This window comes from Aplidium turbinatum, chromosome 6, assembly GCF_918807975.1.
Source record: "Aplidium turbinatum chromosome 6, kaAplTurb1.1, whole genome shotgun sequence".
In the NCBI taxonomy this organism is placed as follows: Eukaryota; Metazoa; Chordata; class Ascidiacea; order Aplousobranchia; family Polyclinidae; genus Aplidium; species Aplidium turbinatum.
In genome coordinates, this window is record NC_137477.1 from 5,839,067 (window position 1) to 5,853,498 (window position 14,432).

At 38.7% G+C, this 14,432-nt stretch overlaps 1 protein-coding gene across 1 annotated transcript in view; it reads right to left on the reverse strand.

The window, feature by feature from the left end:
* Positions 1–11,982: 11,982 nt before the first annotated feature.
* The window catches only part of LOC145772027 (DENN domain-containing protein 3-like), a 35,588-nt gene continuing 33,138 nt past the window's right edge, over positions 11,983–14,432 (reverse strand). Inside the window, exon 33 of the mRNA XM_082583837.1 lies at positions 11,983–13,991. Coding sequence (XP_082439963.1) covers positions 13,925–13,991 — 67 coding nt within the window. The 3' untranslated portion in view covers positions 11,983–13,924. The remainder of the gene's footprint in view (positions 13,992–14,432) is intronic.

Sequence of the window (14,432 nt, forward strand, 5' to 3'; positions counted from 1 at the left end):
GGAACAACCAGCTTGGCTAGAAAAAAAATTAATCCTTTTTACAGAAAATAGATACAATAACCTACTGGTTACAGGCCTCGAAATTCGTTTTTGTTGACGGCGGACAAACGTGTCTGGTCTGAGCAGCTATCTTGGCGAACAAATTAAGTCTCACGACGGACACACCAGTTTAGCATCGATCGTCATGCTTAATCACTTTATCTTGATAATTCTTCGCCATTTGAGAACTATAGCTACGGATTAAAAGGCTTTTCAAAATTGCAGCGAAGTCACTGACTCTGAAAAGCTTTCATCAAAATAACAACGTGCACTTGAAGAGTCAAAGCGTCGTGTAGCTGTTCAATACGCCGCATAACTAATTAACTTACGCCGAACGAGGTCGTGTGGCTTCTTGCATCACAATGCTCTGCGCACGAGTCGGAAAACTTCTACACTGAAACGCTACTATTTTCTGTTGTGCAAAGTTTCACTAAGCTTTTTTCTTTAGGTTTATTTTTGCGCGTCATGTGAGCGAAAGTGAATTTTTCCTGGGCCTTTTCTTTCTTACTGTAATACCAAAACTAAACAATTTTTGCGTGTCATGTGAGCAAAAGTGAATTTTCCCTGGGCCTTTTCTTTCTTACTGTAATACCAAAACTAAACAAATTTTGCTGCAGCTTGCTGTAATAGCCGACTCGTATAATCTAATTTTGTAACCAACCTTGCCTTATCAATATTACTCGCAGATCAAAGCCAGACATTGTGACGTAAGACTTGAACTAAGTTGCGCGTGATTAGTGTAAAAGTACCGGTACTCCCATCGACGAAGAATTCACCTTTGTTACACTGATTCAATGTCACCAATCGTAAATATCGAAAGTTTTCCTGCTTGAATGGAAGCCAAGGGATACAGTATTCACATTTTCTAGATGCGCGCTAGAATGCACGGGAAATTATATATTCGCAGCAATTGTTCGTGCTATGCAATGACGATTTCTATCGATATTTTTCGGCGGACAAATATGGCCGATCTAAACGGTACTTCCCGCGGACATCACATGCTGTGACGGCGGACATGACTGCCGTGTCCGCCGTGAATTTCGAGGCCTGGGTTATAACTTTCACTCATTCTCAACAATTTGTCCATCAACCATATCCTACTATTCTGACAATGGTTTGCAATAACTTTTCGACAATGTGTACAGTATTAGCAATTGATGAGTGGTCTGTTTTCTTAAAAATTAACAGAGTGCATGACTGCATGCACCGTTACCGGTAACCTATATTTGAGTTTAGCAGCATATTTACAGATGTTCGACATCTAGTGGATGGAGTAATTTCCTGGCAACAACACTTCAACAATTGGAACGTTCACTCTGTCGATCTCGGTGACTAGACCTGCGTCAGTGGTTCAAGGCCTCTGCAACTAGTATGTGAAACTGCCAGGATTAAGCTCTCAAAGAAGCTTTCCTAATTCGAGGATAAAGATTAATACAATCAATGGAAGCTATGCTAACACTCATATTTTTTTCCTCAGTGGAAGTTTGGCTTTTTATATAAAAATTACACATGCTGCATTATCATTATTTTTTCACTAACAGAAAAACATAAACCTCAAACACTTAATCACCACTTAGCTCTCACGATGCCGGAGCAGATTTTAAAAGTTATAGGCTGAAGCTGAACAATGCAGGCCCGTAACTAGGGGGGGCGCAGGGGGGCAAAGCCCCCCCTGCAAAAATGTTAGCCCATCCTGGGAAGAATGATATTAATTACCTATTTTCGCTGACTTTTCAGTTCTATACCCAATGGGTTGTTTCATTGTAAACATTGTGCGTTTAATAAGAATAAAGATGTGGTCGAATGTTGTGTTAAACAGACAGACTCGAGATTTATTGCTTATTAGATCCAGAGTAGGCCTACAGTGCAGTAGATAGAGAAATAGTGCAGTTTCTGGCAGTAAATAAACTGAGTTTTCGAGGTACTTATGATAAAATTGTGCTTGAAGAGCGAGGCTTGCTCATAAACTTGTTAATTACACCATGAAAAAAGATTCCAAGTTATCACAAATTGTCAAAGAAATCTTTAAAAACTCCTAAAAACAAGTTCTGCGCTCTGTTGATGAAAAAAATACTCGGAATTTTAAAGCCAGCCGATACCTGCCACCAGATGTGCGAAACAGACATAAATAAATCGTTAAAGTTGATAGACACTTCAACCAACATGATTCAGTTACTATGTGTACTAGGGTGTACCTTAAAAAAAAAAAGTTTGATAATTTATATATGCTCTCACCCCCTACATTTGTGCCATTTGACCTAAAAACAATGTCTGTTAAATTTGAGACAGATCCATTGATATTTAGAGGTCAACCTGGGACTTTGAATTTTTATACTGGGTCATTCCATGCCAAGCGTTCTAGACCTATCAGTTTGACCCTCTTCGATTTTGCTTAAACTTTGTTAAAATGTTATTTGGCATGATTTAGCCATGCATTACAAATTTTAGCTCAGTATCTATTATAGTTTTGAAAATGTGATGCTTTAAAGTTTTAGGTACCCCCTAAACTTTTCCACATTCGGTTTTTGGATCATTTTCAATTAACCATATCTTTTTCTCCGAAGGTTATATAAAGTTTAATTTTTGTAAAATGATTCACTTTTAGCAATATTACATGATTGCATTGTCAAAATACAATTAATTTGCAGCATAATGGAGTAATCAAGCCTCAAAGTAGCTCTTTTCTTCACCAAAAGCAAATTTTGTGCCATATTTGGAAGTCTGTAACTTTTTTATGAAAAGTAGGATGGTTATTATATTTATCATGTATGCTCTTTCCCTACCAGGCAACAACTTCACCAAGTTTGATAAGTAACATTATATTTGTTAGAAGGTTACAATGCATCAAATTGTGCACCCCAAGCAATAAAGCCAAAATAACGCCATCTTGTGCCTGTGGTATAAAAATACCCCTGTAAAAAGTGTTTACAAAATAAACTTTTTAACCATTTGAAGAACATTAGCTAAGGAACTTGAGTACAAAGTTTTGACTTTGTCACTCAACTATAATATCATTATATATATATATATCAACTGTACTATAATATCATGGATTGTACAAAGTAAATTGTGACAATACATTAATATGCACAAAATTCTTGGCAAAGAATGATTTTTAAAAACTAAATTTAACCTTACGGTGTTTGCCTGTTATCGCCCCACCACATTTGCTTTTTGACTACTCCGGCTCGAACCTCCTACATAGGGTTAGGAAGCAGATGTGTAAAAAAACGTTAGAACAATCTATTGAGGTAGATGAGCAATGGGTATATAACAGCAAACGAGTATGTTGACCGCCTCCCAGTTCTTGTTTCTGGTAGAAGAAATTTTCACCTCCATTTTCACTTAAGGAGCTGAAAATAAGGCTTTTTTGCTTGGGGTGCACAATTTGATGCATTGTAACCTTCTAACAAATATAATGTTACTTATCAAACTTGGTGAAGTTGTTGCCTGGTAGGGAAAGAGCATACATGATAAATATAATAACCATCCTACTTTTCATAAAAAAGTTACAGACTTCCAAATATGGCACAAAATTTGCTTTTGGTGAAGAAAAGAGCTACTTTGAGGCTTGATTACTCCATTATGCTGCAAATTAATTGTATTTTGACAATGTCATCATGTAATATTGCTAAAAGTGAATCATTTTACAAAAATTAAACTTTATATAACCTTCGGAGAAAAAGATATGGTTAATTGAAAATGATCCAAAAACCGAATGTGGAAAAGTTTAGGGGGTACCTAAAACTTTAAAGCAGGGGTTCTTAACCTTTTTGTCTCGTTTACCCCTTGCCGAATGAAAAAATTAAAATTTACCCCCACCGTTTTGTTGGCCCCTTGTGATGTTCGTGTCCAGATTTCGAGGTCAGTAATCTCGTTGCGACTTCTACTGACTTTTCAATCATCAAATGTTGGAAAATTTGCATAAATTCCTTTTTGAACTCTTCTACTCCACAGATATAATTTTGTCTGAAAGCCCTGAATTTTATCATGTACATCTATAATGGTATCGCTTTTTCCTTGCATTTGCATATTGAACTGGTTCAAACTTAAAACAATGTCTGTCAAGTAAGCCAATGTACCAATAAATTTGTTGTCGCCAAAATGCTTACTCAACGAGGATTTGCGTTCTCGAAGAAAAATCTCGATTTCACCTGCAGGCTAGTTCGAAAACTCCAGACAAAACAAGACCCCCAGAGAGCCTGCAAACTTCGGTGTGATAAAGGAGAACAGAGTGTTCTGATCCCATCTGATCACAAGCCACTTTGAAAAGACGATGATTAAGAGCACATGCCCTGATAAAATTCACACATTTAACCATATGCTTCAATACTGCTTTAAAATATTCTGGAAGGGTTTTACTTGCCAGTGCATGTCGATGAAGGGCACAGTGATTAGAAATGATGTTAGGTGCGCGTTTTTTCACCAGAGTTGTAAAGCCAGACTTAGCACCGAGCATAGAAGGGGCACCGTCTGTGCAAAGTGAACCCACATAATTCCAGGATATATTATTTTGTTGAAAGAAATTATCTACTTTTTCCAGAACCATAACCGCTTTGGTAGTCGTCTCTAAACTTTCGCACATCAAGAATTCCTTTTTCAACTCACCAGCATGCACATATATCGACAGTAAACCAACAAATATGCACACTGCACAGTTCGACAAGTCAGTTGACTCGTCTAGCTGAAGACTAATTCTTGCCTTACTAGCTCAAATTTCTTCTTTGTGGTCGAAGTCCTAATTAGGTTGTGTACAGTGAAAATGTAGCACACATACGCTGCTGAAGTGAAACTGGTAGTCTACTTCCGTGGAGATAAAAGAGACGAAAACTTACAATAAGCATAAATTTGAATCAAAATCGAGTGCAACACTACCAGTTTTTTAAGAACTGAAAAAAATAAAGTTAATTTAATGCCTTAGTTTATGATTCAGTGAATTTACCCCCTCAGTAGGTGAAATTTACCCCCAGGGGGTAAATTTACCCCCGGTTAAGAACCCCTGCTTTAAAGCATCACATTTTCAAAACTATAATAGATACTGAGCTAAAATTTGTAATGCATGGCTAAATCATGCCAAATAACATTTTAACCAAGTTTAAGCAAAATCGAAGAGGGTCAAACTGATAGGTCTAGGACGCTTGGCATGGAATGACCCAGTATAAAAATTCAAAGTCCCAGGTTGACCTCTAAATATCAATGGATCTGTCTCAAATTTAACAGACATTGTTTTTAGGTCAAATGGCACAAATGTAGGGGGTGAGAGCATAAATTATCAAACTTTTTTTTTTTAAGGTACACCCTAATGTGTACCGTACCGTAGTGATGATGGATATGATGCGCTTCTACAGGAATGCAACAAATTGCATGATTAGATAACTAAGAAGAACATGATCATGAAACTGGTGAAGCACTCCTACGACGTAAGCGCAATCTAAATAGGCTACACGCCTTACTGGTTTCTTGGTGATGGAAGAGTTACTAGTTGCTGCAGGAATGGAGGAGGAAAGGGATCTGAGAAAGTTGCTTATGCTGTGATAGACAAAATAGGTTTGGAGATGAAGCTTAGATTTGCATACAATTCATGGTTTTACACATCTGTTCGTGCCCTTTCTAGAAGAAAATAAAAATTCCTTGGATGGTGAATCGCTCATTTCACTAGCCTATATATGCAAGTGAAGATAGATATTCCATCAAAGGCGGAATTGCAAGTCTTAAAACAGTTCCTACATGACCATGTGGAAGTTGCAGAACACCAGGATTCCAATATAGTAGGCTACTGAAAGAACTGTACAATCAATGACTGGCATTCCCGAATGCATATAAGCTTGCTGCTATACTGTGGAATCATTTGGGTCCAGTAATACGTTTGTGAGAGTGGCTTCTTGGTCTTATCTCGGATAGACAAGCTCTGGACTTTACTAAGTCCCGGAGACAAGCTTACACGCAGGTCTATGTTCCAGATGAGACAGTCGAACTTGGTTCTGTTGGTGTTTGAAAAGGAAATGATCGAGAAAATAGACCTGGACTTTTTGTTAATAAATTCAGTGAAGTCCATACATGCCTTCTGTTAAGATAGGATAGGACCTAACCTATCTATGGCGAGGATAGGCTACATTTCACTGACGATGTGAAATACATTCTCACTATTATCATTAAATGATTGATCTTGAAGAGATGATTGTTGATTCTGCACTAGAGAAAATGAGGTGCGATGTACACACTGTAGCCTACAATTGTTTACAAAGCGATCAGTGATAGGTGCAGCGGCTGCACGCACCCCTCTTTGATCATAGTTAAACGCCTATTTTCTATTTGTAGGCTATAGTACCGTCAGTATATTTTATGTGATTTATGCAATGCATTAGAATAAACCAAAACAAACTCGAAGTCCATGGAAAGCAATGGATTAACTAACAAAAGAATCAACTACAAAATCAGAAATTTCACTGCGGTTTCTATGCCAATTTTTTAACCATTTTATCACTAGTTGATGGTCGGATGTTTTAAAAATACTTTTGCTTCTTAATTTTTATGCTGTCGTCATTATAACTGTTTAAGCTAAAGCATGTAATTATTAACTCTATAATGCCAGTTCACGCTGCTGTTTCTACGATAATCTATGCTAATATAAACGCTGTAATACGATTAAAATGTTTTTGCGTAATACCCACATTGTTTACAAACGTTGTTTTTGTACATGATACGGAAGGTAAAAGTTGGGGCCCCTCTAGAATACCTTTTGCCCCCCCCCCCCCCTGGTGCTCCAAGCTAGTTACGGGCCTGGAACAATGTCCGAGTCCGACAGACTGGTACCGTAGGTAGCACTAATTAGCATATAATCTCAGTCTTCCACTCCACAACTTTGAAAAGTTTGAATTGAAGTTTCGCTTTTGAGCTTCAATGTTGCCAAATGAGTTTTAAATTTTTAAGGCTACCATAAATATCTACCAGCGTTTCTCCATCATGGTAGCCTGAAACCAGCCTGGTATCCAGTGTTGTACGTTGACGCCGTCAATTTGACGGCGTCATTTGACGGCGTCAACTTTTTGTTGACGCTGAGGCTAGCGCCGTCAGTTTATTTTTCATTTGACGGACATTTGACTTCTACCCTTTTCTCGACCTTTGCTATGTTGACGTGTATTGTTTTGATATGATGGTCAGAAATAAAAACAACTGAACTGAACTGAAGTGATAGCGCCGTCAACTATTTTGCCGATTTTAAGCGTCAAGCGCTAAGCGTCATTTTTTGTTTTCATGGAAAATCTCGTTTCACAATAAGAGTTTCACAATGTATTCTGGCCAGCGCGACTCATCTGAATTAACGGCTTTTGCGTTGGTTGGAATGGCTCTCTGGAATACATGCAGAAGAAGTTCGCCAAATGGTGATCACCCATCTATCGTCACCACCGTGTTATCTCGGAGGTGACGGCTCTATGCCCCTGAAAAGAGCGATGTTGGTGCAGTGGACCTCGTTAAAAGATGTAGGCCTATACATGCTAAACTATCACAGCACGCTTGGAACAGTGATAGGCTACCTTTCCGACTAAACGTTTTCAACTTGTTTTTGAAATACAACACACCAATACCAACCAGCGCTGCTGTGGAACGCATGTTTTCACTTGGAAATGACAATATGCGCAGGGGCGCCGGAAGCGTGGGGGAGCAGGGGGAGCGGATGCCCCCCTGCCCTCAAATTTCTGTGGATGGAGAGGGAAGAGGGGGCAATGGTGCCATTTTAAGGTCATGTAAGCTACTGCACACTTTGCAATATAAAAATTTATGCTATCCGCTTTTAGCCTAATTATAATATTCTATTTTTGCCTCAAAATAATATTCTCGACACAGAATTCTCCATCACAGTAAGTTATATTACATCTTTATAAAATAGCATGATGCCCTTCTGTGCCATTGTTCTTTGTATAGCGGACACTTGTATCATTACTCGATGATGAGCTGATAGATGAGCATTATCGCTATATCTTATCTTAAACCTTACAAAAAAAATTGGCCTTTCAGCAACAAAAATGCCCTTTTTTTATACTCCTGCCCAGTGCCCATCCAGTCAAAAATTGCTCTGGCGCCCTTGAATATGTGTCTCAAACGCAGCAGATTGTCAGACAAACGTTTTGAAATGCTTGTTTTTCTGCAAGGAAATAACTAATAGGCTGAGCAGCTAATTACAATACAGTCTCAAAACATAATACCTGCTCTTTATTTATAGCTATTGTTAGCCTGAACTTGGTTGAAATATTTTGGTTTTATGAGACGCTGGCAAAAAATAGCGCTAGAAATTAGCGCTGACGCTGACGCCGTCAATTTCTTTAAGAGCTTACGCAGTCCTTTACGCCGCAAAGTTTTTAGGCAATTCGCGCTGACGCCGTCAAATTATTTCAATGACGCGTACAACACTGCTGGTATCCAGTGGTGCCGAAGTAGGAGGGGATGGGGGGATATATCCCCCAATATTTTGGCAGCATCCCCTCCAATAATTTAGAAAAAATATTTGCTGTAAAGTTGTACTTCGATTTAGTTGTTTGCAAGCATCTCGCATTGCTGTTGCTTTTCTTTTATTGATGTTTGATCACAGTTTTAAATTGTCGTGGATATGACGCTAGACAAAGAAGGACCTTCATTGAAGGTATTAAAGACGAGTTGGATCAGGCTACCGGCCATGGCACTGCAGTAATGCTTATGAGAGGACTCATTGTTTTAATCTTCTGTGCAGGCCTTGTGTCTCTGGTATGCAATGGATTAATCTCCTGCGTTTAATCGCAGCTCCTAACTATAATGTCTGCTGTTCTAATCTAAAAGAGCTTACCAGGCATTGTCCGAGTCGGAAAAACCTCTCTCAAACACTCAATCTGATTAGATCCTCTTAGTTTGCCCGGTAAGCTCTGCTGCTTGTAAGAGGTCGTTTTCCAATCTTCGTAGATTGCAAACCTTTCTGAGAAATACTTTGGGACAGGAGAGGTTGAATGCTAGTATTATTTGCAACATTTACCAAATCTTCTTAATGACATCAGCATAAATGACATTGCTAATGAGTTTTCAATGCGCACCACCGTAAGACGCAATATGTTCGGTTGTAACAAGTTCTTGTAATGTGTTTGAAAGTTATTATTTTTGTCATAAATTTCCAGATGTTCTTCTGTAGCTTCGATTGTTTTCAGTATCCTGACTAGTGACTTTGTATTATAGTGCACTTAGTGTAGTGATTCTAGTGAAGGAGAGGACAAGAAGAAAAGTCTCACTTCTGTTTGTGTATTTTTTGGAAAAACTAAGTATTCATTGGAAGGTCATAAGTTCGAATCCCGTTGAAGGTAGGCTACCAATTTTTCTTTGACTGCTGCAAGAATAAGAAACAAGCATTCACAAGCGAACTGGTAGCACTTTTATTTAAATGATTTCTTATCTGTATATTATGCTGTTAGTAGCGAATTTACCGAGGTCCGGTGATTGTTTAATAAACTTAATATCGGTCCCACTAAAATTGTGTAAAAAATTTGCATCCCTCAATGTTCAAAAGTCGTCTAAAATTTGATAAATTGTTGATTTATCCCCCCTAATCCTCAACTAACTTCGGCACCACTGCTGGTATCGACTTCAAAACAGGATGGCGCAGCTGATGTCAAGCAGGCTGCAATGTGCTAACCCACACAACTTTACTTACACGCAAACAAAACTACAATGTCAAGACAAAAGTGTGACACAGCTTGACAGTGCACGTTATGATAGGTTTGAAAGGCTCTTTATACTAACTTTGTATCTGCAGCCAGGAGCGTTGACAGGGGGGTCTAGGTGATACTTTTACACCCGGCCCGGAATATTTCAGGGGCTCGGATTTCCATCAGAGGTTAAAACAGCCACTTCAGCCGTCAGATGGTAAAGTACTGGGGCCCCTTCCGGGTGCCGGCCCCACTTCAGCCACCAAACAGTAAAATAAAAATTTAGTTTAGTTAGTATGGTGATTTCCCTAACCACAAATATTTAGTAAAATATAACCCGAAATACGAATTTTAAAATAAACAAGCTAATGTTTGTTTAAACTCAAAAACTGAAATGGCACAAGTAAGAACATTGCTATCCCTATTTCTTGACTAAAAATTAGACGAAAACAGCTTTTCAGATTGCAGCAATCATCAAATGTTTGATCTAGGCCCAAAAACCTTTCCCAAATCAAATTGAAAACTTTCTGACCGTCTGCACTAACTTTGCTGTAAATTATTTTCTGGTGAGCCTAGAATGACCAGTGAAACATAAATGGAATCGGGAAGTAATACTCTAGCGCCATGTGACAAATAAAAGTTCAAAAAAGCAACCGTTACAAAGGCGTTACATAGAGACGATAAGTTTTGCTGTTCAGGAAATTTTAAGATTGCGCAAGATTTGTTATTCCTCTTAATTTTCTATTTTGAACGGCATGTGCCATCCTCATTTTAACAGCAACCTATATTCATAACATTGATGAAAGGGGCCCGAAAATAAATTGGTACCTGGCCCGAGAAATCCTGTCAACGGCCCTGTCTGCAGCGCCCGAGCACTCTCTCTGACGTCACGCACCATGGAATAAGCCACTTGATTTGTAGCCTACAAATACCGCGGGCTTTTAAAGCAATTCTGCGTCTCGCATTGAATTTAGGGAATGGTGAGCAATGAATTTTTGGAACAATGCGTGATCGCATTCTGACCAGTGCTTTATAGACACGTAGATTTGCTGTTATGTTACATTGTAGCTTATGGTTGTGCACAGCGTTTGTAATGCTCGCAGTAGCGCTCTCCCAATAAGACTAGGATCCTTCTTAAACCGCTAATACCATGATTCCTGACTCACTTTTGTTACTTAGTCTGGTTGGTTTTGAATCTTCAGCCAGACAAAGCCGTGATAGGTTATAGAGGCTTTTAACGCTGGGCCAGTTACCGAGATTGACGGAGTGAAATTTCCGATTGTTGAAGTCTTGTTTCCGGGGAATAATTCCATCCATTAGGTGCCGCTGAATGGAGAGCAGTCGTTAGAATACGCTGCTCAAGCGCACACCCCGACAGTCGAACCAGCGCCGCTCTGACTTAGCGGTATAGGCTATTCAGTTTTACTCAGAAGAATTCTTAATTTTTGAAGTGTCCCGGAGTAAAACTAACCAAGTAGGACGGCAGCGCATTATGTAGCCTACTGAGTTTTGGTGGTGGAATCGTTAGTTGTTCTGGTGTTTTCATAAGCCGAGTGACGTGTTACTAACATAAAAAGTAACAGCGGGAGTGGTAGCCTACTTCTATTTTTTGTAGTATAGCCTACTCCCTTTTTGAGAAAAGTGATCTTGCCATCATTCTTTTCCAGCTTTCCAACCAGCTGATAGTTGCGGACTACCTATTCTCGAGTAGGCCTAAATGTCGAGAGAGCAAATAACGCCCAGATAGCTTAGCGCCTGACTAAGCAATAACTTGTAACGAAATAGACACCTTGAATTGTCATTTGACGTTTGATTGATTGAATCTTTATCCTCGGACTTGGAAAGCTTCTTGCAGAGCTTAATCCTGGCAGTTTCGCATACTTGTAGAAGCTTTGAATCACTAACGCAGGCCCGGTCACCGAGATTGACAGAGTGAAGTTTCCGATTGTTATAGTCTTGTTGCCGGGAACTATTCCATCCATTGGATGCCGCTAAATGGAGAGCAGTCCTTAACGTGCGTTGCTCAAGTGCACACACCCCGAGTCGAACCAGCGCCGCTTGATCTTGAAGCTTCTTTGTTCCAGAAGTGACGCGCTAACCAATTGAGCTATCGGGTTTCGATGTAAAATTTAAACTTTCTAATGCAAAAACTGCAAAAATAAGTTCAAGTCGCTAAAGTAAATCAAGTTTTATTGCTCGTGGGGAACAACAAGAGAACACAATCCAAGAATTCTATCTTGTATAAAAGATAGCCTATACGGTATGATAAATCCTCGTCCCAATGCATAGGTAAACAGAAGACGTACTGGCCACGTTCATGACGAGTTAAAACCTTTGTAGCGTGCCTTCACGATCTAAACATGGCGAATATGTCGGATATATTATTTATTAAACTTTGCTCTCGGATAAACAGACGTGACAGCGGAATACAAAACGGACATGGTTGACAAAAGTTAAGACTTAAATTATAACCATGTAGACCAGAGGTGACGAACCTGCGGCCCGGCAAAGAATTTTGTGCGGCCCGCAAAACAATTTCACAATCGCTAATGCATTAAAGACAAAAGACATCTCAAAGCTGTTTTAAGCCTTCACTGGTAAACCTTTTCTTTGCTATTTTCTTGCCCTAAACACTAACTTTCAGGGTTTAAATTTAGAAAATAGGAAAGCTATAAGGTAAAGTTGTGAAAACACTATTCACCAACTTCACCTTGTATTTTTGGTCGATTCCAATATATGACGTCATGGAATTTTGACATGCGCTTAGTCTGTATGGGTTAGTCTATTAGTCTGTATACCACCTTCAACTGTGTGGGTTTTATTACTTTCATCTGCCGTTTGTTAGTTTTCATGAATGATATCTTGAGTCGCTTCTAAAAGATTTCATTGTAGGTTGCGATTAAAAAGTTGTGTGGCCCGATAACTCATGTGTAAGTGACAAAGTGACCCACGACCTCAAAAAGGTTCGTCACCCCTGATGTAGACAGCCATAGCCTATGCAGGCTACATAGAGTGGCGATGAGGCCACATCATATAGCATTACATGATTTGTATAGGCTGGTAATATGGGGTAGGGGAGGTCATGGACTAGTGGGACAAAAATAGCTTTTTCTGTAATAACTTAAATAATTTACATACAATGTGTACCAAACCACATTTCTATAAAGTTCCACTTTTTACTCACATCTTCAAAACAATTCAACAAAAACATTTAATATTTTTGATGTTTATTTTGAAGTTTTAAATGCCGCACTAAAATGTCCCATTCGTACCTAACCTAAGGGAGCAGTAGTAGGACACTTCAGAAATGCTTTTAATGCAATAAGAAACTAGTTGCAAATACAAAACAGACTTTACATTGCTTTCATGCATTTGTGTATTACAAGGCATTGTTTAGACACTTTACATCAATGAAACGTTGGAATAAATAGTTTGAATCGATTGACTCAACAAAACTCTCACACGCACAGAACAAACTCTACTGAAAACAAAACAGAATACACCCATGAATGTTCTGAAGAAAAGGATTTGTGAACACCATCATATTGTGGTATGTATACGTTTATACTGTCCCACAGGTCCTTGGACAAAATGTCTCACTGGTAATCGAACCCCATTTTGAAATATTTTTGCCTCATAGTCCAAACCTTCAAAAGAAATTAACTTCGCACGTTTTTGCTTAATGAAAGCACAAGTTATCAGAATTAACTCAAATCTAAAACTACTTCATACAAATTTAATGTTGAACCAAAAATACAAAAGAAATCTGACCCCTCTTGTTTACATCAACAAGAGAAAAAACTATTTTTGAACCACAAAAAAAAAATTGTCATCAAATTACACTAAACAACATTGACCAGTATCTCGGTTCTATTCTACACGCAAAATTTCAGTCATTTACGTTCACCACGGTTCAAAAAAATGGCAGTGTCCCACTGGTCACCGATCTCCCCTACCAGCAAAAGTGTTGTTTTAAGAATCTAAAGGCAGGCTATATTGAAATTGGAGGCTATTTAAATGCATTTGACTGCAAACGGGTGTCTTTATAGACCAAACGCTACATCTAGGACTCTGGGTGAACGTAATTGAACTGTCTCAGATGAAAATAAATTATTTTGTACATGTCAAGGATTTAGAAACTCTTGACCCTTAAAGATTCCGATCCAGTCAACCGCTGTGTTTCACAGCAACCAAACCCGTCACAGAACACGATTGTGATGTCATAATTGAACCGATCTCCAAGCCGCTATCTTTCCATCGCAAGAACGCGACCCACTGATCACATATCTGCAATGCACAATCCCTACGTTTATACTTAGTTTATCACTCTGACCAGAAAACACAGAAAAACAATGCAAACTTGAGGGCAGGATTCGGATGTCTGGACTATCAGAAATCTTGAGATCGGAGTTTTCCAGAATTTTCTATTGATAATCCTTGGATTCTTCCGAGACATTTAAGTCGCTTTTATTTTCAAAAATAACAAAGTAAAAATGATAGACAGTAGGCTACACAAAGTACACATGTAAACAAAACAGGGCACGTTAATTTTATGCGGCACCGAAGCTATAACAACATTACACCAAGAGTGTTATCGGTAGGTCGGGATTTTATTTTTATCAGAAAAATATTCAAAAGTGAAAAAATGCAACGTGTTTTGTCCATTTTTCAATGGTTTCTATGTAACGTTCAAGAACTGTACCATGCTCGGAGAGGCGTCGCTTCAGC